Source organism: Atractosteus spatula, chromosome 5 (assembly GCF_055471065.1).
Source record: "Atractosteus spatula isolate fAtrSpa1 chromosome 5, fAtrSpa1.hap1, whole genome shotgun sequence".
NCBI lineage: Eukaryota > Metazoa > Chordata > Actinopteri > Semionotiformes > Lepisosteidae > Atractosteus > Atractosteus spatula.
This window is the reverse complement of record NC_142710.1, coordinates 60,589,301-60,614,799: the sequence shown is the minus strand read 5'-3', so window position 1 is coordinate 60,614,799 and position 25,499 is coordinate 60,589,301. Positions and strand designations below refer to the sequence as shown.

The following is a 25,499-nucleotide window of genomic DNA, read 5'->3' as shown; positions in this document are numbered from 1 at the left end:
GTAAAAAAGCATTTGCACATTCTGAAATTTCTCATACAATAAATACATTAAAAAATAAAACACTCTTTAAAAGTTCCACCATATTGCAACCAGTAGTTCACCTGCCTTACCTCTACTGGGTAAAGTCAGTAAGCAGTGGCATATAATGAGAACACATTTAGCTAAGTAGGCCACTGAACAAGATGTTGAGATAGGTGCCGTCTCCCTGTTTGTTTGCACATTGAGTAAAACAAATTGTAAAAACGATGACATTTTATTTGCTCTCATGGTGTAGCTCATTCATGGTAGTCTAGAGCTCGTTGAGATACATTTTCTCACACTGGATTTCTGCCTGTAGAGTATTTATACTGTGTGTGTATATTAACCTGGTTTGTGTATGATGATAAATGCATTACAGAATTACATGAGGAAAAGTACTGTCGTCTACATGAAAAGCTTCATTAAATTCTAGTGTTTGAGCCTGTTGCACAGTAAATTATATCCTGAGCTGTGACATTATGACTGTAAACATTTTTATACACAAATCAGATAAATGTAATTAGAAATAAGCTGTTTTTCCTTCAAGTCTTAAGATGCAGATATCCATATCATTTAAGGCACACAGCATTGCCTTGATGAACAGAAGGTCAGAGCTGCTCTAATTAGTCTATGAAGTCTAGAAACCGTCTGGAAGAACATACTGCACAGCCTCATCAAGAAAAACTGCCGAAGTGCAAGAGAACGAAAGCTGTTAAGCATTCTTAGGGTGAAAAAACAAATTGAGACTGAAAATGTATCTCATAGTACATTCAGTTTGTCTAGGTTTTATTTTATCATTGGAAACTAAAATCCAATATTTAAGTACTAATAATAATATAATGTAACCCAATATGGTTTTATGCTGTTAGTTTGAAGTACATGTATATCCATTTTTTCCTCATGCATTGAACGTGTTAATCCTGCACTTTATTTGCTATACTTACTGCATTTTTGACTTTCTAGAAATTATTTCAGTGCACTTGTGCTGTAATTATTACATTGCATATTTATCAAGCGACTTGCAATTCCATCTTTAACTTATACAGATACTTAACTCTTATAAGTATCGCAATTTTATCATTAAATGTGCATCACCTTTTCCAAAACTGTCTGCAAAATGCATACATAAATAGCAATGGTGATGATATTATAGTATGCCCTCTACACTTACTGTATCATTTCATTCCTTTTGCCAAAAGAAGTAAGAATATATGCTGATGAATATTACAATGAATCAAAACAGACCGACCTCATTTGCAACTTTTGATTTTTATCCAGACAATATTTCAAGTAATCATCTCCTCACAGGTGAACCTGTTTTCCCCAGCCCAAATAACCTTAACAAATTAAATATTCAGGGGGATATCTTCGTAGAAGCATTATTAATTAAAAGGCTGTCTCTCTATCACATCCGTTTATTAAGAGTATAATGTGGGTCCCATTAGCTTCCTTTGAGGCCTCAAGGGGAGGGATAGCATTGCAAACAGCTGTGCAAAGTACATCTGATGAATTGATAGCAGTCTTGCATCAAATGACATCTAACCCTGACAGTGTCAATAGGTTGTTTTAGTATTTTCCCTCTTTAGTGTATTGAAGTAACAAAGGGCTTCACTTAATAAGGATTGTATTTAATGAACACCAGTGCAGCAAACTATTATAAGATCTACTCAAGTTCTTCATGATTGAAAGAGTATTGTGAATCAAGACCCTTGTCACTATTTTTCCCAGCATGTGAAACGTTTTTCAACACGTTTGTGTTATGCAGTTTCCTTTGATTATGTACTTCTGTCCTGTGGCATGAAGGGTACTGTGTAAATGCAATTATTATTTCTCCACAATTAATTTATTTGTTTTTCACTGTTTCTTGCCTCTACAGGTGATAAGCGGGTGGTGAAACTGTTCCTCAAGTCAAAAGAAACGGGGAAGAAGTTTGCGAGTGTTGACTTTGTATTTTACAACTGCAGTGTTCATCAGTCGTAAGTACTATTCCATTATAAGATGAATTTATTTTTAGAACACAAAACACCCGACGCTTGATTTGTAGCCTTACAAAGAGTTGCTGTGGTTATTGATAAATCTTGTTTCACGAAAACAAATTCCTGCACACCCTGCAGTTCCTAAAATGTCCAAAATTGCTTATTTCACTGGTGATTTTTTTTTGTTGTGAGCTTTTGTTGTCCCAGTTTATTTAACTTGCATTCTCATAGACCTGTCCTCCTAGTATCTGGTTTCGGACGTAGGACGCTTACTGTGCCTATGAGCTGCTGCCAAGCCTGTAATGTTGCAAAGTGATGTTTTAACACCCTAGTTAAGTGGATGGGTCAGGATGAGATGTAGTCAGTTGGGGTTTCACTCCAGATGGCATGCTGAGAAGGGCAGAGCTGTCTCCAGGTCCAGCTCAGATGATCCGAGCAGCTGGCTGGGGATTATCCCTAATGGCTAGTCTTACCACTGGTTTGTCAGTTGCGAAGACATAGGAGTGCTAGCTACAGAAACCTGATATTCACTCATTGCACATCTAAATAAATATTGTATGACTCATAGCACTATCTCCAGCTTAGAGGATGAAAAAATGTACAGTTTAGTGTTTGGGGATCTTGCTTTCATCTTGGCAGATAAAGGAAGCAGCTCCTGTCTAATGGCATTGATGTGGAACCGACGAAGTTGTCTTGTCACATTGAAACCTGATTAATCTTGAACTGTGTAGTGCTTGTGTTTGTGTCTTATTTTTACAGGCTGTGTATAATTTCTTTTTAAAAGCAGCTCGCTACTAGCTGTATGATTTCATGCATCTCAACATTGCTCCGTATAATATCGGGGCACGTCAGACAGTTCAGGTTTCGCAAGATGCCCATTAGGCAGGAGTAAACTGATGATATTCAACAATTATCTGCTTAAAACAGATTTAGTAATTACTTAATTTCCAGTGCCTTAGAGGGCGTTGTGGTCAATTTGAAATCCCCTTGCATCCAAAGGCGTTTTTTTCCTCTGTTATTTGTATTGCCTGCCTACAAAAAACGTGTCCATCAATAAATGGAATTTTCAATTTATAATTTCATTTATGCTTAATGTTGTGATACCGTATTCAATGAATATTGTTCACACCACTTTTCTATTTTAAAAACCAACCATACTGGCGAGGGAGGTGTGCTGCTCACTTGTGAATGGCGCAGTTCTCAAGGGTGTAGAAGTTTGAAAACAACAAGTGGGTTTTCGGCAATTCACACTTTTTACAGTGTTAATTCAAAGAAGTGCGTAGTTTAAGTGAAAACTTGAACTGCAACATATCCTAATTGTACAGAACCATAGAAGGTGTACACATTATCAAAGGAATCTCTTATACTGACATTTTTTTTAGCAGAGTGCCTAGAACCAAATAGCAAATATCAGAGAATGTGTGCTTCTTTATGATTACACATTTTGAGTTTAAGCAGTCCAGGTAAGTAAGGACGTGATGTAAGCACACCATAAATATAGTTTCCCTCTGCTATGATGAGATGGAGGCTATATATTGAATCAGTCGCTGTCTGGTGCTAACACTGTTGAAAATCACATCACTAGCTTGTTGCCGCATTGGAGGGCTTGACACAATTGAGTTAGCACCTTTGTTCTGCGTCAAAAGTTTTTGCAGACCTTGGGGCCTAAGTCGCCCCGAATCAATGACTTTATAGCTATTGAATTTCCCATTAGGTCCAAGTAGGGTCAGAGCCCTATCTGTAGCTCAGTGTCTTTGTGATAGTGTCGTTATCTGAAGGTCTTCTTCAGTATGAGATAGAGATAGTGTTTTGTGATGAATTCCAGTTTCCCCAGACTGGGACTCACAACGGTTTCATGTGAAGGTATCAGGCCATTTATTACTTCTAATAAATATGTTTTTCCAAATTGCCGTTTTTCGCCAAGTGTATACTGAATATCTACCCAGAGGCCTGTCTGAGTAATTGTAAAATATGAACTGTTCTACATTCATACCTAGAGATTCAAAGGGAAGATTGCCACTGTACCACTCCACCTCTCTCTTATCCTCTGAAAATGTCATCCCACATTAACTCAGTTTAGGTTTGATTGTCCTCCAGCTGTGCTGCAGAAGAAAGGATATCTCCGTACCCCCTTTTTCAGCTGTTTAAAATGGCATACATTTGCATAGTAATAACTTGCTAATTAACATCTATCTTTGCCGAGTTAACTGCTGTCCCACTTAGCAAAAACAAGGGAAAATAAAATGGAGAAAATCACTTGGAGCTATAATTACACCTTAATTAAATATTTCTGTTTGTTTTTTCCTGTGCTTTCTCTATGATGATTTATTGAGGTACTGGGGTCCCCTTTTCTTGGGAAATTAAGACAAGGATGATTCAAAGAAGATGGTTTTGATTCTGAAAGCCAACAGAGAAAATCAGGTCTCAAAACGAATGAATTACCTTAAAAATGCAGTTAAAGAATGACACTTTTTTTAAACACCATTGAAAGTCTTAACTTCAACAATGGGTGGGTATTTTACATAACACAAACCATAGCATTTTTTGCTTTGAATGCAATGTTTGGTTTGAAAGCTTTGATTGGGTTTTTGTTAATAAACAGCATGTGAAGATAAAAATGCTCCATTTCCTGCCCCATGGTAATCTTTTTAACCCTATAAATCAAAGTGTAGATCAAGCACTTTGCTTGATTACATAAATACTAAATGCTAAAGGTCATACAGTATATCTTTCTCTATCTCTCATCTTGTAGTGCTCATCAGCAGTATTTTTTTTCTCTGGGATGAAATTCTTGAATTCCTTAAGTAAGGAGGTCTATAATTAATGGTTTCCACATTTGTTTTTCATACTGCTGTATATAGAAATACTCTAGCCTGGGTAACGGAGGGATGTCATTAAGTCAGTTGCAGACATTGCTGGAGATACCAGTTGGTATTTACTACCAAATTATTTTTACTCACCAGGTGTTAAATGTTGAGATTTAAAGCCACTGTAATGAAAGTGTTGCAGTCATATTCTTCATTGTTTTAAAAGCAATCACAGTATAAATGTAACTATGATGTAAATCAATTAAAATATTATATTCAGAAACAATAAATTTGGTGCTTATACTTTAGTTTTGTGTGCTTAAACAGTGCATAGCAGGGTTTTGAAAGACTGTACATTATGCATCACCATTTCTTCCTACATGTTGGCATATTTTTTCCATTGTTTGTACCCTGCTGAGTTCTAAACTTATGCAAGTACAGTGCCTCCAAAAGTGTTGGAACTGCAGTGATCATGAAGCTAATATGCATGACAAGTATAATATGACGTTTTTAAGTTTTGAGTAATTCTGTGTATACATTGGATCATAGTAGAACAAAAAAGGTATTTTTTTATTTGTTTTAAAAGGGGAAGAAACAGGGACATTTCCTGTTTCCCCTTGTGTTATGCTGTGATGTGAGTGGTTGCCCATTTAAACATGGTTACACAGTTTGTAACAGTAAGGTAATTCTTAGATTTCAGTGATTTTGAATGCAGTATCATGAAATGAGACACTTAAAGCACTGATTTCCATATCCATTCCTCTGGAAAACTGTGCCTCTTTGTTTTGGTACAACTCAGCTCTAAAATGCTTTGAAAAATATACCCTTCATATAACTACCAGTTCAAACTCTGAACTGTTTTCTGTGCTCAGCACTTGGAGTCAGAAAAATACCCTGCCTTAGGTGTTTTTCTGTTAAAACATGCAGGAAAGGGAACTTAGATCAGTTTGTTCTTAACTTGATTCATATATGTATACTAATCTATAACTGTAGAAATAACCTATAATACATTAGCCATAGGAAAAAGTGTCATAGTGTCATATAAAAACTTCCTTCTTTGTTTTGTTTTGTAGTAGACAATTTTTTAATTGGAGCAACATAGCTAAATGTGCTATGGAGCTTGGAACAACATAGCTAATTGATAGAGTGGATAAAACCTCTCAAAATTACCCAATATAATAGAGGTCTCTTGAAACAAAAATTGGAAGACATTATAACTGCTGGACGAGTATATGAGGAAGCACATCCTATCATGACACCACATTATAAAAGGGGCATTTATATGCATATATTCCTGTCATTTAAAATCCTGTGTGGATTTTTTGCCCCTTTTTTCTCTCGGTAGAGTTTAACCCACCTTATTTTTTAAAGCTGCAGGCTTTTGTTCTGCACTCTGTGCTTGTTTGCTGCCCCATTTTGGGTAAATTTGTTGTTGTGTACATGCAGTGTTGAAATGGGACTTGAGACTTGAATGTGTAGGTTTTCCGTTTCATGAGTTCAGTTTGTTTAAGAGCCTGTGGCTTGTAAAGTCCAACGTGGGCTTTTCTGCTCCCTCAGGAGTCTGTATTGGTTTCCCTTTTTCATTTGAATGGTGCTATATGAGTAAATGTTTAATATGTGTCTTAGGTGGGGCAGAGCTGAAATGAAGCTTTAAAACAATGCAGTGGGTGGACTGAGGCCTGTGAGTTCTAAAGAAGGCTTTAACAGATAGCTAAAGAAGCTGAGCATTTGATATGCAGCTGAGCTGTCTAAGAGACAAGGAATCCTGAGTTTACATAGCAGACAAATTACTTATTGTATTTGCCAGTTCATCACAACCCCAAATCCAGTGGGTCAGCAAAATAGCTTATTTCCATTGTGTTGGGAGATGATCTTTGACTTTGACTATGACTGTTCTTTTGTTGCTTTTCAGTGTCAAGTGAGTCAAGTTTTATATAATAAAGATGCTCATTGGGATCCCCCCTACATGAAGGCAATTTGCAGCATTAATTTAATTTCTTCATTTGACATCAAATACATTGGAAATAAAAGCTGAAAAGCTTAATCAAGCACATGACAGTGAATGCATTTTTGAATAAGTGTGAGAAAAAATGTATACCATTGTGATGGAATAATGTCGCCATAGTATTCAAAGGTTAGTTTTTTCAACTGCAGCACAATGAAAATTTTAATATGAAAGGATTAAATTAATGCCATTTTAAGCTGTAAAAAAGGTTCCTTATTCACTGTACAGAGTAGCTTCTTAGTGGAGAAAACCAGTGGGACACCCACATTAAAAAGATATAGAACTATAATGCCTCCATTTCTTCCCAATAAGCAACAGAGCGGCTTCAGAGAAAATGCTTGTAATATTTGTTAATGGTGTTTTTATTGGCTTTTGTACAAAGTTCCCTGTGGAAACCAGCTTTCAAGTGCCCAGGAAAGGTTTTCATAGGTTAGTATTTTTCTTTATTTTGTAAGTACTTTCACGACAGCTCTCATTCTAGAGCTGGATTCAGAAGAAAATACACATACTTCTTCCAAAATGGACACTGTCAGGCTACCTGCTGCTCGATAAATTTCAAACCACCCATGCCAACAGCAGGGCTGAGGCATCATGGAGCACTTGACACAACTCTCTGTAAGTCCAGAGATGCATAAAAGGCTTTGCTTTTGTGTTGCCGAAAACCTGGCTGACTTCAAATCAGTACAACCGCAACACTACATGGCCAGTTGTTGCTTTATGAGGTCTGGTGAATTTGAACAAGTAATTATGTATTCTAAGCTTTAAAGTTTAAAACCCTGGCAATTTGATATTCTTTTAATCTGATGTTTTAAATATTTTATACTTTCAGCGTGTCATCTTAGAATTTAGTCAAGTATCCTTTGAACTTAAAAAGAGTACTTTTTTCAGGCCCTTAAAGTGCGTAATTCTGACAGTCCTGTCTTGTCTGTTAAAAATTTTACTTTTTCCATTAATTATTTTAAGAGACCAGCAAAAACTATGATTTACTTTAAGCACAATTCTTTCTTCAAGAATTGGTTATTCTTAGCAAATTTTAATTCTAAAAATTATCAAAGTGTTTTGGTTTGGCAGTGATATTGGTGTTACACGAAGTGTTTGTTCCATCATTTATCCATATGGAGTACATTATAGAATGTAGCCATGATATCTTCCTTATCCATTGTGGAATGGAATGAAGATATAATTTTTTGTCATTTTGACATCTTGAGTGGTAGCCTGAATTTAAATCGTGGTATGGGGTCTTTTTTTAATCTAGCTGTAAAGAATCAATACTTGGTACATTCGTCAGGAAAAAGACGCATATTGGATTATCAAATTGTATAAAATAAGTCAGACTTCCATCTATAAAAGGTGTGGAGTATGTTTACACTGAATTCCAGCTCTGCAGAAAATGTGAAATCAAGTCTTCCTTTGTTACTGATATCTGCAGGGTTCTGCCATCCCAATTCCCATTTACAGCAAAAAAACATTGTATTTAGCTGGTGGGGAAAAAAAATAATTTGACAGTAGGGGAGACCAGTGGGACATTGACAGTTCACTGAGAAGATGATAATGATAAATAGAACAACAGTACTTATTTCTTCCTGGGACATTCTTTCTCTAAGCCAAGGTATGTTTCGTAACTTACTCCTTAGAGAGCCAAGGGCCTAGTTTTGTTCTTTGTGCTTGAACTGAATTTTCGTTTGAGCATTTGAGTTTAGTCATCAGAGACCCGTCTTATTGTCAGGACTGTTGCAAAGCCATAGTTATGAAAGGGTGAGGTGGAATCAATGAGGCATCAGTCACTATATAGAACAAGAACATACTGTACCTTCCCATGGACACTCTCAGTTCAACACAGTCATCATGTTCTTGAGTTTCCAAATGTGACTGCCAAAATCTCATTCCCACTCCTGCTTGTACTCTCCAGCTATGAATATACAGTATAAACCCCCCTGTGAGGGGGAAAAAAAAAAACTTTTTGATCTATTCTGCCTCTACTTCTTCCCACTGTGTCCACTACCGTTTTTCTTCCTGGAGTTGATCTCCTGCCACTTATTTTTCTCCCATGTTGATTGATGTTTCCTCTTTGCTGACTGAACATTTATCTGGCTGAGGTGACAGGTCCAGCCAGTGGGCCTGAAATGAATCTTCAGTCACTTCTACGTTATGTACTGTACTGTACACAATTTTTTCTCCATTTTTGACATTATGATTTACTGTAGTCCTGTTGAGATTTAGCATGAGGCAGAACTATTTCTTAGACTTTTCTTTACAGACAAGGGGGGGGTGATATTTGGGATTGTTCAGATGATTATGTAAATTAGTAAAGACATTAGTAAATGTCATTGTGTGGCATTGCCTAATTGTCCCATTTGTTGTGTGTGTTCCATCTTTTATCAATATGGAGTACATGATAAAATGTAGACATGACATCTTCCTTATACATAGTGGAATTTACCTGGTTGTGAGGTGAATATATTGTTTTTAGTCATTTTTAAATCTTGTAGCCCAGATTCAGTGTTAACTTTGTTGTAATAGAACAGTGCCAAATTGGTGTATGTAGTGACCACTTTGTGATTTTGAGAGATGGCTACTCTCCTCCATGGAGGCAAATGCAGGTAGTAATTGCAGTATCAAACTGTAAGCAAGGGAATTATTGCCAGGGTGTGGCAAAGCCAAATTCATAACCTAGAAATGTGGGGAGATTCAAGATTTCTTTATTTGCCATGGAAAAAAAGTGTATTGGAATGCTTAGTCTCTTAGTCCCTTAGTCCTTATTGTCAGGGGTAAGAGGCTTCTGGGAAAGTAGGTGAGCAGATCTTTATATTTCTTTTAAGTAGGCAAACACGTCTTGTTACAATACAAATAGCACTTCCCCTCAGTTCTAGCCCTGCTTATAGGTGGAATAAGAAATCCCAAGGCTACTTCACCTATCTGATCTAAATCTTGTTTTGAAGAGCGGTCATCGATAACTGAGTGACTGTTTCCCCTAGCTGCACAGAGGGCCAAAGGCTTTCAAATGATGCAGCGCTAACTATGAAGCTATAAATTAAGTTGACGGCCTTTCTGTCCAAGTGTCAGTACACAGTAACTGAATGTAAATGGGAAGTAAATTAAACACTACTGTGGAGTCTGCCACTTGAAGCTCACTGAGTGCTAATAAATGACAGATCTGAGGAGCATGAAAAAATCATAAATGCTTTTTTTTCTCCCATTCAATTTTCTTTTATCACATGCTTTCCTATATAAGTGTCGGGATTTCTAACTAGTGGGTTGTGGGTTCAAGTTCCTGTTACTTTTCCCCTCAGTTCTCCAGTCCACATACTGTAGCTGTATAAATGGAGACCAGCATTAAAAAGAAATAGAACTATGCATTATCTATAAACCTGAACATGTGCTGTTACATGAATCTTTTCGTTTACTGCTATTTCATATGGGTGATGCTTTTATTCAGTGTGAGTGACAGTTAATAACACAACTACATTATGTGTAATTTAACTCGCAGCCAAGGTGTAAAACCGTAGTAAAATATTGATTAGCTTGAAGAAATGTGAGAACTAGCTTAAACATAATGCAATCATTTACCCAGTGAACCACAAATAGTGCAAGTGCAAGATATAGGGCATAGCATACATCTTTGGTGTGGCAAGCCAGTTTAGAAATATACAGTTTTATCTCCCAACACCATGATTTCATACCATGGAAACACCAGCTAAGAAGTCATATTGTGCTGAAGAATCTCCAGCCACTTTTCAAAATATTAATCAGAGGGAAACCATAGATTGTGGAATTTTGCTGTGGTTAAAACAGAACACATTTGCTGAATTTTGAGTTTATTATGTTGCATCCTCCCTAACTGTCCCAGAATTCAAAGTTCTATAAGGAGGTAGCAGAGTGATGGTAGGCATGACAGCTGTGGTGATAGTCCTAGTTATATGCATGGCCAGTCAATTTGTAGTTTAGGACCTTAATTGGTGTCAAGTGGTGTGGAGTGTTAGAATCTACCTTGGGCTAAGATCATGGAGTGCTTTATAAGCATTGTAAGAAAGATCTTCTGACAGCAGCATTACCACCTTGCAGCTTAACCAGCAGATCATGGGAAGAAGCAAGGCTGGGCCTTGTCATTCCTGCCAGCAAAATTGGCTAATATTGAAAGCAAAATACCACCGTGTGCTCTGACCCTGGACTTGTTCTTTCCTTATGATTGTATGTGTTAACATATGTTAGTTGATATTTGATAATTGGCTGCAGGTGAGATATAAAGAGAGTTGAAAGAAAATAGAAGGATGGTGGAAATTAGGGAGTTTTGTAACATTTCACCAGGTTGCTGCCAACGTTTAAACAACATGCCAGTAATTTGTACTTGCCTCGTTCACATCTTGACAAGCCTTTATCCTCAGATGTTGGCAGCAACATTACCACCTTGTAGCCTGGTCTTGTCAGATTTCAGAAGCTATGCAGAAGCTAGCCTAGTCAGCACTAGAATGGGAGACTGCTGCTTAATGTACTGTTAAGCTGACTATTTTCCATTTGGTTGACAATTTCCTCGGTTGTTAAAATTTACATGACACCTTCGATAAGGAGAGCAGTGTTAACCCTGCTGTCCTGGATAAATTCTGCTCTAGGTTAGTACAGCCTGGCCTGAGATTCCCCCTCATTTGATGTAGAAAAGTCTCACTTCTCCAACTGATCTACTATACTGTAGGACTGCTGGAGCATAATCGCTGCTCTTCATTAATGGATGTAGTAGGTCCCCTCCTATTTGTGAATAACTTTGTAATCCTTTGGAATGAAAAAAATGAAGTGTGCATTTTTAATTTTTAAGAAAGCATAATCAATATGGTTTTCAAGAACTGGGGGTATGCAAGGTTCATCACTAAGTGGTCACCTGATTCCATGTCTCTTATTTGAGATACAGCATGTCTTTTTATACAAAAGATATGCCAAACATTTAAATTGCTGAACACCCTGGTGAATTTCTCAATGTGCATTTTGTGGCTATTTACTGTATGTACACCTGTTTACTGTTTTTCTTGTTTTCTTCTTTTTAGCTGCCTCTCCTGCGTTAATGGTTCCTTTCCCTGTCACTGGTGCAAGTATCGCCACATGTGTACCCACAATGCTGCAGATTGCTCTTTCCAGGAGGGACGAGTCAATGTGTCTGAGGTCAGTTAATGTGTATATATGTGATTTTTTTCCTTTTAACTGAAATATGTTGGTTTAATTAATGTCATCCATTATGAGGGCATATGGTAGGAAAGGAACGTCAGAGAAAAAAAAAACAGCAGTTGTATGTGCCTTTTTTATGAATAAGCCCCGTTAGCTCGCCTTGCAGGATCTCTAGAAGAACAGGATTTATGCATTTTGAAAAACGGAAAGGGAGCCCGAAGTATGCAAATTGTATCTTGTTCTACATTTCCAAATGCTACATTAGCATAAAAACTAATATCAATCACATCTCCTGCCTCCCGAGTCCCACAGCAGAATACCAAGCAATGACTGTGTCCTCTTCTAGGGTAAACTGTTTATCAGGTGAACATTCTTTTTTTTCTTCCCTGCTCCACAAATCCATTTTTGTTTTTTACAATTCATGTGTAACAGCAACGATTGATTCAAAAACTGCAAATTTAGTCTTCTCAATTCACTGTACTATGTGTATCTGCCATTTATTTCCTCTCTTGAGACCAGCCTTATTTAAGGTTAAATTAGTCTTTGAATTATTGAGTAATTGGCTTTGCATAAAACCACAAAAACGGAGGTCATACTTTATTAAGCATTTCACTTTTTAATTGGCAGCTTGATGTATCCTGTTTGCTGGTAGATTGCTGTGAATCCTAGTATGTCCAATAGATAATTTTAAAGACCTTGGTTTTCTGTGGTAAATTGTGTGAATGGTGTTCTGGAGACAGCCACTGGGGTTGATCAGCCCCATCCCCACCCCCCTTCTCTTGATGTGGAGCGCTCTTGTTCAACATGGGCAACCCTCGTCATATCCAGCCAGTCCCTTCTGACAGGAGCTTTTTTTTGTTGGGGCTGAAATTTTGTTTGAGGTGAACTTCATCAGCAGTATGGTGTAAACTGCACGAACACAGGACTTGGTTAATACAATATATGGGCTGCCAGAGAGATTCGCTTAAATCTTGAGGTCTGTCGGAAATAAGTACATTTTAATGAAATATAGAGGACACAACAATGTCCAATAAAATGATTTCAGCATCTTCAAAAGGATATCAGTAACTTTAGAAGGAGTCATATGATTACAGTGAGAATGAAGAATACCTTAGGGTGAATTGGAGAGGACAACCTACAAACTTTAAGTCGGTGTCACACTACATGACTCGACACGACTTCTAATCAGAGAGCATGTCAGATTTAACGGCTGCCGTTGCTGCATCTTGCTGCCTTTTCTGTCCTAGAGGGTGTCAAAATATATGACTAGGAATCACAGGGGATGACTAATCACACATTTCCCTCATGACATCACGGTTCCAAATCTTGTATTGCGCCGCAAAAGTGCCAACCAGTTCAATTTTGTCATAGCAAGTCGCAGAGAATCGTAGGGGCTTTTAAGAGCGCTATGACTGAGTCGCTGGGGGTGTCACACTACACAGCTGACAGTAACGGGCGCGCTCTGCGACTCTCTGCAACTCGCTGTGATTTTCTTACAATTTTGTAAATAACTGCTACTATTGAAAATCCTAGGAAATGTCATTTAGTGTGACGCCGGCTTTAGAGAATGATTGTGTGAGCAAGACTTATGAGAAAGCATACCCTGGTAAATAACCAGTATGCTGGATGTCCATATCATAAGGGGGCTCTTTGTATTACAGGAAGTGGTAAGATACTGATCAGAAATGAATGGTGAGGGTAGTTTAGCTAGAATTGTGTTTGTTACCAATTCATTTCATTTTGATACATTACATGCTACAGCAAAGGAAACCATTCCTTATAAAGTTCAGCCTCCTTAAGTCTAGTTATGCGTCTTTTTCAGAACTGGTCATAAGGTAACCTCCCTCATCCAATTATTAATTGCTATTTTATCTTCTTCCTTAAGACTTCTCTGACTATATGGCCTTACTTCTCGCCTCAAAGAGCAAATTACATGGATTAACATTTCCAACTAATACAGCCCTTCCTGCTGCAAATCTTCACTTGAAATGCAGAATTTGCTAATCACTAGAAAACCATTTAATGCACAGTAGCACTTAGGAACAAAGAAGGGGGTGTACAGAGTTTAAGACCATAGATTTGAGACCTGTCTACACTATCTTCATAAAATACATAACTCTCCATATGAGGGGAGAGTAAATTAATCACTACAACTTCAGCTGCTGCTCAAAGGCAGCCCCTAGCTAATCAATTATACATTTGTGTAGCACCGCTTGTTCATTCCCTAGCGATAATTTCTGAATTGGATGGCTGCATCCATTGATCTTAAGAATCCATAATGTCTACTGTTATTGTTGTGAGGCCTTTCTTATTACCCTTTTCTCTTTAAAGAACTTGATATAAACAGAGCCTTATTTTAAGTATACAAGCACTTTATAGAATTTTTTGTTTGGTTTTATGGGCTGTTTTTGTGGGGGGGTGGGTGTGACAGCAGGTCAGTGCACCAGTAGGCTATGAGTGCCAACCTTCTTGCATTAATGCACGCAGAGCTTTTCTGTATTCTGCTACACATCAGGCTAGGGAGTACAAGGCCAGATTCTCATACACCCTGGCAGGAAAGGGAATGGTACCGCTTGCACTGTGCAGGGGTTAGCTACCCTTCTCGATATTTGAGGGGAACCAGATTGCAGCAGAGACTGCCCCGTCAATTTCCACAGTTGGCCACTTCTTAGGATGCCGCGATCAGGGAGTAATAAACAGCCTGGGGACTTGCTGCCCTCTCTCCCTACTGCCAGTTTACATACAGAATACAGAACAAGCTTTCATAGGCTTGTTTCAACCCATAGAGCCTGTTGCTCTGTATTACTGTGGGATAGACACGGCTCACAAATTGAGAGGAAGCTGGCCATCTATACAAGTTAGTGTCAAAATATCTGGGGCTTGACAGTCTAACGTCAGCCAGGGGAGCCTTCTCAGTGACATCAGTGAAAGTGCTGATGGATAACACAGGTTTGAGTTTTATCAGCAGGGAGAACCTATGCTCATCGAGTTTAAAAATATATATTTCTACAAGTTGTAAAAGCTTCAATCACTCTTTTCAACTTGCATTTTGTGTCCGTGTTGCTTTGGCCTGCTTTATCCTAAGCTTCATTGGCGAACGTGTGCATGGGACCTGGCAGTTTCAGTTCAATTTCAAATTCATTCTGATTAGGAAGCAGAAGTTTGTAGTATACAGGAAAAAGTAAAAAAAAAATTATTAATATAATTATTGTAACTGATGTGCATCTTAGTCTGAGCCTGCATTGCAAATATTCACCTTTTTTGTTTTGATATCATTATTATGTAAATATATTCTGAGTTTGCACTATTTAAGAAGAGAGTAGCAGTCAACATTTTTTTAGACAAGGTTTAGCAGTTTTGTATTCCAGCATTCTCTTTCTTAGCTAGCTTGTGCTGTCATCTATTACCAGCAATGAGAGGGGAATCTGTAAAAAAATAATCCAGCACATGGAGTGAATTTTGTTTTTCGTGTACCTCTCAAGTCTTTTATATGTGTACAAACAAAAAGCATATCACATTGCATTAGACAGAACATTGAATAAACAGGAGTATAAGAACCCATTAAAAAAACTTAATCCTAGAAGATCATGCTGTTCGAGATATCCCAATGTAGAGGCTACTGTGAACTGTAGAAAGGGTTTTTTGCAGAATAACACATTTTCTGGTTTCCTCAGTGATGGTCTGTGCTCAGAATGCTCTGAATGCACCTTCACAGAGCTCTGCAAACTGATATGATCTAAAAAGTCCCCAGTCAGTAACTTGGGTGATCAGATTATTATAAGCTTGCTAACTAGCACCTCTGGCATCTCAAATTCTATTTTTTGCAGTTTGTTGTACCAACTTCAGCAACATATACAGCTCTGGATAAACTTGTTAAAATTGATCGGCAAAGCAGCTTCCCTCTGGCAGTAATCCGACATATACTTGTTCCCTCCTGTTGAGCAATTTCTTTTTCATATTCTCCCATTGGCTTTAAGGGATGAGGCAGATCTGCCCTTTTCTCTGTGCAAGAGTTGACTCGGGTATCAGGGGAAAGATAGCAGTATAAGCAACGCTTTAAGGAACAGCATTTTCATGATAAGATCAGAGGACAGAAAGAACCTTTTTTTGTCCACAGCGTTGATCTTAACCCATTTTCCCTTCAATATCCTTGTACAAGTCATAAATTTTAAACTAAAAGACTGTTGTGCTTTGGTGTTCTGAAACTACATAGAAACGGGTTGCTTAAGAAGTCAGGTGATCTGTTGGTTAAGAAAAAGGACTCGTTAGTAGAATGTTTCCAGTTCAAATCCACTGTGTGACACCCTAAGCAAGTTACTGAATTTCTTTTTTTATGTTGTGTCCCTCAGCTGGGATATAAAACTGATCCTCAGTACACTCCTGTTCTTTGGAAGTCACTTTGGATAAAATCGCTAAAAAGTCTACAGTAAATGTCAAGTTTTCAAACTGTGATAAAACTGTCTGAAAAACTAAGTTTGCTTTAAAAGAGGGTGTCTTTTTCGTATTACTTGTCTACTGAGCGAGTGATGTATTCTGTTGCTCTGAAATATCGTGGCTTGGCAAAGAAGAGTGAACTTGTATTACAGTACAAGACAAAGCAGGTCCTTATCCAAAACTATTAATCAAAATTCCATTAATGAGTAAATGCATTTTCATATTGTTTTCATACGGGAACATTTTGCAAATGTGTAATTCTGCTCTAATAACTTGTTACACATTTACAAAGTGGGTATTTTTAACCCTTTAAAGTATGACTAAATATTTAATTTTTCTGGTTTCAAGATTGAACACTAGGTCGTGCCTTTTGATTTTTTTTTTATAAGTCTGAGATTTTTTTGGTCGGGAAAGTTCAGTCCTATTCTATAGAATAACCATTCTTTTTTGTCAAGTTCCAGAATGAAAAAAGGGGTTAAATGTGTGTCAGCTGGCCTGTGGTGAACATAATTACTATCCTTAGCCAAGAGCCCGTTGTCTGTGAGCTGTGTGTGTTGGCTTCAGCTTTCTCTGGCTGAGAGCACGCTCTTCTCGTCTCTTCTGCTCCGATTTGTCATTTCAAAGCCATCTTTTTGTGTCTATTCGGAAAAAAACTAAAAAAAAAAATCTACAAGCGGCCTGTGTCGTTAATCAGACGCCCACTGTACTCCAGCTAATCTGTCATAAAGAGACCTGTGTTCTTCGAGTGCAACCCAGAGTCGGCATAACAGCAGGGGCAAAAGTCATTTAAAGCAGCTTACTGTCAAAAATGGATGTAGCATGTCAAAAAGTTAGTCTCTCTTATCTATGAAATAGTATTCAGTTCTTGAAATGAAAAGCCCTCATGGGGTTAATGGAGCACTCCAAATTCCTCTTTTTTTTTGTTGCTCACCTCTTCGTCAGACCTCCTTTTGCAGTTGATGGTATTAGTGTTTTAGGGTGGTACTGTGCATTCTGTCTTCTGCCTCAGCCACTACAGGGGACTTAGACATTAATCACTAAGGATCTAAAGGTATTAAAGAAAAACAGAATAATCGTACTGAATGTCCTGTGAATGGAGAGCCACAGACCCACGGCTGTCTTAAATTTAAATAGGTAAATACCTGGAAATAGTGGTAATTTAGACCACTTTGAACAAAAAGTGATGTTTTCTTGTCAGGTGGCAAGAAAACTAGCATTCAGGGTGAGTGAGAAATGCAATCAGCAATTAACAAGTTAATTTAACCAGAATCTACTTTACAAATCTGTTCCAATTCTACATAAAGTAATAGATATCTGATGTGAATACAAGACAGTTTTAATATGTTTATGTCTTCCACATACAGTTATGAGGCTACACTGAAAGTGCTAACCAAGTCCAGTCATAGGGAGATCTTAACATCCAAGCTCTTGTGATTCTGCCAGCATTAATCATGTATATTGTCATAAAATATAAAACACTCACATGTCCTAGATTTTTAAAACGAATGAAGATGTGGTGGTGAGTTACATGCCGTGTGGATTTTAAAATAATTAATTATGTGCTGGGTGGATGCAAAAATGTGATGTGCTTGGAAAACAGCAGGAACTAGAGGAAAGTGTGAACTTTATTTCAGGGAGATATAAAAGAGTTTCTCCAGGATTATGATATGGACAGAAATTTCGTTAATGAAAAAATGCTCATAATTCTCATTTAACTTACATTAGCATTATAATTGGTCTTATTACATGCCAATCATTCAATGTGAAGTTATTGATAATGTAAGCTAAAATTGGGTTGCTACACACAGCTATGTGCCATTTGAAATTGAGCAATCATTTTGATTTGTTTTCTACAAGCTTTTCATGCAAAAAACCTTCCCTACAATACACATTTATGATTAGGATTGCATTTAGCTTTTGCTTGAACAATGCTAGCCTGCATCCCCAGGGAATCTAAAGACAGCTAAAAAAGTCTGACCTATTCTAAAATGTATTTTGACTGAGGTTTGTCAATGAATGCCCCAAAGGAAACTGAAAGCCCCAGCTACACATGAGCAACTGCTATATTTTGTGTAACAGTTACCTGAAAAATCTACCTTGAACAAGTTCAAGTGCTGTACAATTCCTTATTAAGGGAAGAAAAAATGCTGGGTATTTCTGTATCTTCATGTTGCATTATTCAGGTTTACTGCTGCTACAGTATATGTAGTTGTGCTTTCTCAACCTTTATATTGAAGAAATTGCTCTAGGCATCAAACAAAACAAAATATTCCTGTGATAGATTGAGAAGCTGGAAGGGAAATAAAGCACGTCTAAAAACAACTCCTTCTGAGAAAGGTTACAAAAATCACAAAGTTTACCTTTGACAATTTGCAGAGAACAGCCCTTTAACCTACCCAGTGAAACAGCAGCTGTCTTTCATGCTGTAAATTGGTGTGCTTCTCCCAGAGCGGTGATGCAGGTTGGTGGGCTCATTCGAGCCAGTCAGTGCAGTGTTGGTAGTGTTGATTTGAATGTCCTCTGCGTTATCTAATTGCTGCTGAAGCAATCAGTAAAGAGGGTGAAAGGTGTTCCTTCAGCTCTTGCCAGTGCTAAACTACATCAAATCCAGCGCTTCCCTGTGAAGCTTTCAATTTTCCTTCTCTGAGGTTGGCCCCTCAGAGGCCCTTTCTTATCTGTCGTGATTCAGTTGTTTGAGTCTGAGTCAGCTTAGAACTTTTTTTCTTTTTGGAGGACAAAAAAGAATTGGCTCCCATTAACATTTCCATTGTCTAATTTATAACCATTAGAGCTACTTTTGTTTTAAAGATAATAAAACAGTGATTTCTAGATAAAATTGATCTTATTTTTATTAATTAGATGATGGATCAAAACGACAAGAAAGCTATAAGCCCACTGCATTCCCATTTGCTTTCCCTTTAATTAAACAAGAGCTATAGCCTGTGAAGCAGAGGCTCTTTTAAATAAAATATTAATCTCGAGATTAAAAAAGTGTGTCCTTATAGCACAGCCTTGCTGACAGCCACAGCCTCAGCTTAACCCCCTCTGCTTTCTCCAGGGGCTGTGAAGAATTTTGTTTTTAAGAGTTTATCAGAAAACAAAAATGAAAAGAACTTGTCAGCTCTGGCTGAATTGATTCCAGATGGATTAAGACTCTGGCAACAACAGTTTGCAATGACTTTGGCAGTGATGTAATTTATTTCCAAATGCATTTACAACTTTTAACCTTTTAAAGAAAGGATCAGCAGATCTCGTCATGCAGTAACTGCAACAAGCCCAGGAATTCTTCTCAAAACACTAAACATTTCCTGGTACTTTTAGGACTCTCTTAACTGAGAGCAAAGCTACCATTTTGTACTTAAAACTATGGGTTTAGTATTGCATGTAGAGGAAAGGAAAAGTGTTCTGGTTGTAATTGAGATGCCACACTTTTCAGTCTCACACTCATGTATATAATGAGCTCAGTTACATCTGAAACCCACCTCTCCTCCTCTATCGAACCATGCACCTGCCTTCACTGACAAATCTGGACAGCTGAGTTAAAGCAAGTGAGAGAGGTCAGAATATAGAAGTAAAAATCACTCGGCTCAATCATTGTTTAAAAGTCTTGAATGAATTGGAGATTTGAGTTTACCTCAGATTTAGGATTGTTTAGGTGGTGTAAAGTGAATTATTAATTTTCTCTTTTGCAATTATCTATGACATTTTGGGTTGTATTTAGGTAAATAAAATTGCCTGATGTAAAATGTAATGTTTTTATTAATGCTGCAATAAAAACACTCCTTAATGGTAAATAAGGATTAGTTTGGGGTACACTTGGGGTTTTCACTTGTGAAGTAATTAATACACAATAGTGGGTTCTATATCCTTACCGTTTTCCACAAATATTGTCTTTGTGAAGACAAGTACAGACTTCTATGTAAAATATTGAACGAACAATGAATTAAAAATGCCTTACTTCAAGAGTAACTGAATAAACTGCAATTTAGAGTTTTGCAATATATTTTTTTCTGAAAAAGTGTCGTCTAGTCAGAATTTATGTTCAGTGTGTAACGTCTGTGGTTAAATGGCAATCTACACTGACAGAAATAGACAAAATACGTATGGATACTTGTCACTGGATGTTTAATCTGCAGCTCTTAACCAATGACGGTAATTAACAAAGACAATACCCAACACGCCACACAGACAGTCACTAATACACCCCAGTAAATAAATCATAACACATGATTAATGTACTGCAGTTTGTGTCTAAGGGTCCCCTGACATCAGTTTTACTCAAGCACTCCACACCATGTTTGCATACTGGGGACTTCTAAACTTCCATTTTGACCAGTTATGAACCAACTTCCAGGAAATCCCAGTCACATTAGTCTAAAGAATTATTCCCTGTTTCAACTAGTGATCTTAGTTGCACACTAGAGACAGAAGGCCTTTATTAGAGCTCTTTACTTGTTAATTTTATTGGCTTATCCATCAGAATTATGATAATCATTCATTTATAGCTTTAACAAGTGGTAGTTTATTGCAGCTATGACTTTTTTATACAAATTTTACTCTTTATATAATGTCTTTTTCTGTTTCACTAAAACAGTATCCGTTCACTGTGGAGTTCTTGCATTTCTTGGCCACATTTTGACTTTTTTTCTAACCCTGAAAGTTACAGGAAAAGGCAAGTGTGGCTAATAGGTTCACCTCTGCCAGCAGGTTCTTTTATGCTGCTCTCTTACAGGTCCTCCCCATTTTTCCTTAATCGCAAGCTAGATGGCTGACCCACCTCCCTTACAACTGTGCATATAGAAACTAACTTAGCATGTGGAAGCACTACAGTCCAATTTTCCTCTTCTATTTTGAAGGCGTGTGGTAATTAAAGCTGGCTCAAACTGATGTGTCCTGACACTCAGATTCAACCTTTTGTGTTAAGTGTATGTCTTCATTGTGTACGTTGTGTGCTATCTGGCCTTTGACACCTTTTTTCCTAAATCATAGCTCTTACGAAGTTTGAAATCCTGTTTTTTTTTGTAAATTGCTGCTGACTGCAGTCTAAGGAAGTGTGCATTAGCTACCACAACTTTAAGATTAAGTGCTATTAGGTGCCACCTTTATGATCTGGTATTGCAGAGATGCCAAGAATAAAAATCTTTTTTTACCCCCACTGTCATGCAGTGATCTAAATTGATTCCTTGCCCCCTCACATGTATACAAAAAATCCTGTAGTGAATGTAATATCACCATTGTTATAATGATGTTGCATCTTCTTTGTGTGAAAACAAAAGTACCAAATGTGTCATGTTTAACACAGTGTAAAAACTTTGTCCTCTAAATCTTTGTTTACTCTATGAAATATTGCTCTTGAACCATAGTTGCCATAGAATTTTTGTTTCTGTAAATTCATATATAAGCCTGTACTGGACTGTTTTTTTTAATTACAGAAAGTCTTTGTAAGGCTTAAGAAGAATTGAAAAATACTAATGTGGCTTTTACGGTAATTGCTAATAGTTTGCAGACTTAAATTACCATGAGACCCTCTTAGCGGCACAGGAGAGAGAACTTGTATAGTTCCTGTAAAATGTGAACCGTCAGCGCCTCCTCGTCTTGTCACTCTTGAAGCCTGTAGCACAGACATCATAGAGGAGGCATCTAATGGGGGACCTGATGTAACACTTTCTGATATGGCTGACAGCACCGCAAGCCTGTTGGCACCATGGATCTTTTTAATGAAAACTGAATGAATCTTTGGCCAACTTGAAACACATCCAACCTTGGAGATGCTTGTCAATCTGCATGCCCCTTGAAGAATCCAGCTGGCTAATAACCCTAGATTCAACCCAGGGATCTTTTATCGGCTCCAACTTGCAGTCGAAGCAGAGGTCTTTTTTTACTGGGTGATCCATTCAGATAGTTCTTTGTGCTCTATTTTAGATTTGGATGTGCAGTACCTAGTAGCTACTATCAAGCAGTGTTTCTCCTGTGTAGTTGTTGTTGACACATCAACAGTGACATGTAGGGTATGGTTTAAATTCATAGAGTATTATTAAATTGGAAAATCAAAACTAAAAACAGCTTCCAAGCAGCTCCCTATTTATGAATGCTGTACGTATACCTTAGAATTGCCTGGCCATAAACTATACTACCTTTTGTTTATAGTCATTAAATCATCCAATCCAGCAGCTGGCTTATTACTGCTGATGCTTAATTGCAGCGATATTTTTCATATTACATTGGGGTACAGTGGCAGATGGACTGGAACCACATTTCAGAAAAGAGGCCACACTCTGATTAAATTAATCTGTAGGAAAAGATTGTGCACAGGAAAAGCTTTTCTTACATGTTTTTAAAACATTTTTAAAGCTGTGTTCTTAACTTCTATTACAGTTTAATTGACACATTTGACATTTAGGTATCTGGCTCATCAGTGTTATCATCAAGGTATGATTTTGGATAAGGTTTTTGAAATGAATAGGGAAGAATAATTCCATACATTTATTTTTTAATCTGAGGATGAATTGTTTATCTAAAAACATAAGGGACCCCAGTGCAGATTTGCTGCTCAGTTTATAGTTTTCTCCCTGCTGTGCATTGCAGATCTTTTACCAGGCTGGCCACTTCTTACTCAGCTTGGGCCTTGTAACAGGATCAGAGCCATCAGTGATCTGTGTGTTTAATTATTTAAAATATATTAAATCTTAATTTCCAGATGCTTTCATGTCTGTCTTCTTAATGGGAGCTAAAGATTAATATTACATCCTGACTGAACGAGATGACTTTATATGTTGCTATAAAGTGTTTATGTGAGGAATATTTCCTTTTCTAAACAAAATGTGTCAACTTTCAGTGATTCAGTCTGTTAGACCCAGGTTCTATTTCCCATTGTCTCCTTTCAAAGAGAGATGGATTCTGCTGTTGAGTTTGAAGCTGTACATTTTTTGTAAAATAAGTGTTAAGTATGCTTCAATGTAAAAAAACAATTTTCTGTCTGTCTGAAACATCACATTTTTATTGTGCTTCTAATATTAATAATGGTAATTTGATCCTGCCAAATACAAATTCTAGGTCCCTAGGTGATTATAAACCTCTTGCAGATTTGTTATTTGTGAGCCTGGCATTGTTGTAAAGTATTGCAAGAGAGAATTTCTCTAGGGGCAATCTAATTCCTTCATACAGAAAGAAATTCTGCTAAGGTTAACTTTTCCTTTCTTAGTTTATATCCAAAGCCTTTTATCCACTGAGATCAAGGGCAAATCTCTCAGAACCAAAGAAGTATGAACCTTGGAGGTCTGCCTCCATTGATCCTAAGCACACAGAAGCACAGTGCTACACTGGACAATATGCCATTTCGTAAGCACAGCAATTACTACAGCATGGAATCCTTTTAGTCAATACTTTAATTTTCATTGGATTAATACTGAAAACATAATTGCATGCACCACCGGAGCACAATTGTCGGTTCTTAAGAACTTTTAAAAATAATTACTCTCTCAGCAGTGTGTACAGTATAGTGATTGTGATATTTGTAATTGCAAATGGGCTAAAAATAAATGCAACATGGTTGTTATACCCAAGATGGATAAGCAGCCTGATTAAAATGGAAGGTCTTACCCATGTTTTCCTATTTGAGGAAAAGGCATTTGATGTCATACTGCTATAACTTTATTCCCTCAAATGTATTCTGCTCTTTAATTGATGGACACTCCAGATCCCTTTCATGAGTCACTCTTTCGTTTTACACTGGGCTCATTTGGGTGTAGGTTGCTTATTAAGTTGCTCCTTAGAATTCAGCTTTTGCCAGCCTTAAGAGCCTTGAGCTGCTTAATGAGATGGCACCATGATTATTCAGCTGTTGCACCACATACTTTTGCCAAAAAAGAATGAATTCTCTAGGAACGGAGTCCTGTGGCCCACTGTGTGAAAGTCTAAGCAAATTATCTAGCTGGTTTTCTTTGATTTCTGTTTGATTCACCATTAAAGATAAACGTGAAGCTTAATTTTCTTTGTGTATCTTTAAATAACACGATCCAATGGAAAGCAAACACTTGAGGAGGAAATTGTAGGCTAATAAGTATTTTAGACTCTTTTTTTTAATTCATGTGCTGTTAAGTGGTATGATTTCCCTCCCAGTGTTTTGAAATGCTTTCATGGGCACATACTGGTTTGCTAATCTGCTAAATTATAAACACGATACTGCCCAGATGTAGACTGTACGTCAGCTTTAGTTGAACCTGACAGCTGAAATGTTAAAATAACATGTTGTGCTGTTGAGGATAGTCATTTTTAAATCTAAGTATAAGATTTGAGTTCCAAGATGTGAGGAATGTTATTGATATAGAACATTTTTGGTATGGGGAACAATTACAGTTTGAACTCAGCTTTAGTGTTTTTAAGCAGTAGGTGGCAGGCAGTGCTGCAAGTGTGATTTCCCAAAAGATCTCTCCATGTCTGTGCACATTACTGTATACTCTTCTCTTTTCATAAATTGATGTGAGCACAAATATCTTTATTTCCTACCAGATGTTAAGCGATGGTTCACAAGAAGCAGATCTAAATCAAGTCCTAACTATGTGGTTCTGAGATAAATAAACTACATGTGGGATGTCTGATGGTGAAACCCACAGGCCACTGATGATTCATTCAAATATGATTGTGCTTTTTTTCCTCTTTTTTCCTCCTCCCTTTTTCGGAATTAGTGTTTAGTAGCTTAACTAAACTTAATTACCTGCAATACAGGACATTGAAATGAAAAAACGAATTTGGCACAACAAGATTAAGGCACAGCACAAACTTGCTTTTGCCTTAAACCAAAAGACATTATTCCCAAAATGCAGCAGCATGCAGGAGTTTATTGTAGGGTCTCCAGCAGCTGCCACCTCTGTTGCCTGAGAAAAATGGAAATACACAGCAGCCTCACCCTGAAGGGGTGACCAAAAGAGGACTTCAATTACCTCAAATATTATTCTGATTATTTGAAAGCCTCATACCGGTAATGCAAATTAATGTTCTTTGCTGTTATATTTTTCCTCCTGGCTAGACTTAAAACTGGTAAATTATTTTCTTTACACTCCTGAGATTTGAGTATTTGCTTGTTTCTTCATTCCACTCTTCCATTTTTCA

General features: G+C 37.3%; 1 protein-coding gene across 2 annotated transcripts in view; it reads left to right on the top strand.

Annotated features, from left to right (window-relative positions):
• The window catches only part of plxna1a (plexin A1a), a 273,955-nt gene that overhangs the window by 167,406 nt on the left and 81,050 nt on the right, over positions 1-25,499 (top strand). For both annotated transcript variants that reach the window (XM_088916177.1, XM_088916178.1), the window contains exons 8-9: positions 1,895-1,994; positions 11,840-11,954. In XM_088916177.1, the coding sequence (XP_088772303.1) occupies positions 1,895-1,994; positions 11,840-11,954 (215 nt within the window). The remainder of the gene's footprint in view (positions 1-1,894; positions 1,995-11,839; positions 11,955-25,499) is intronic.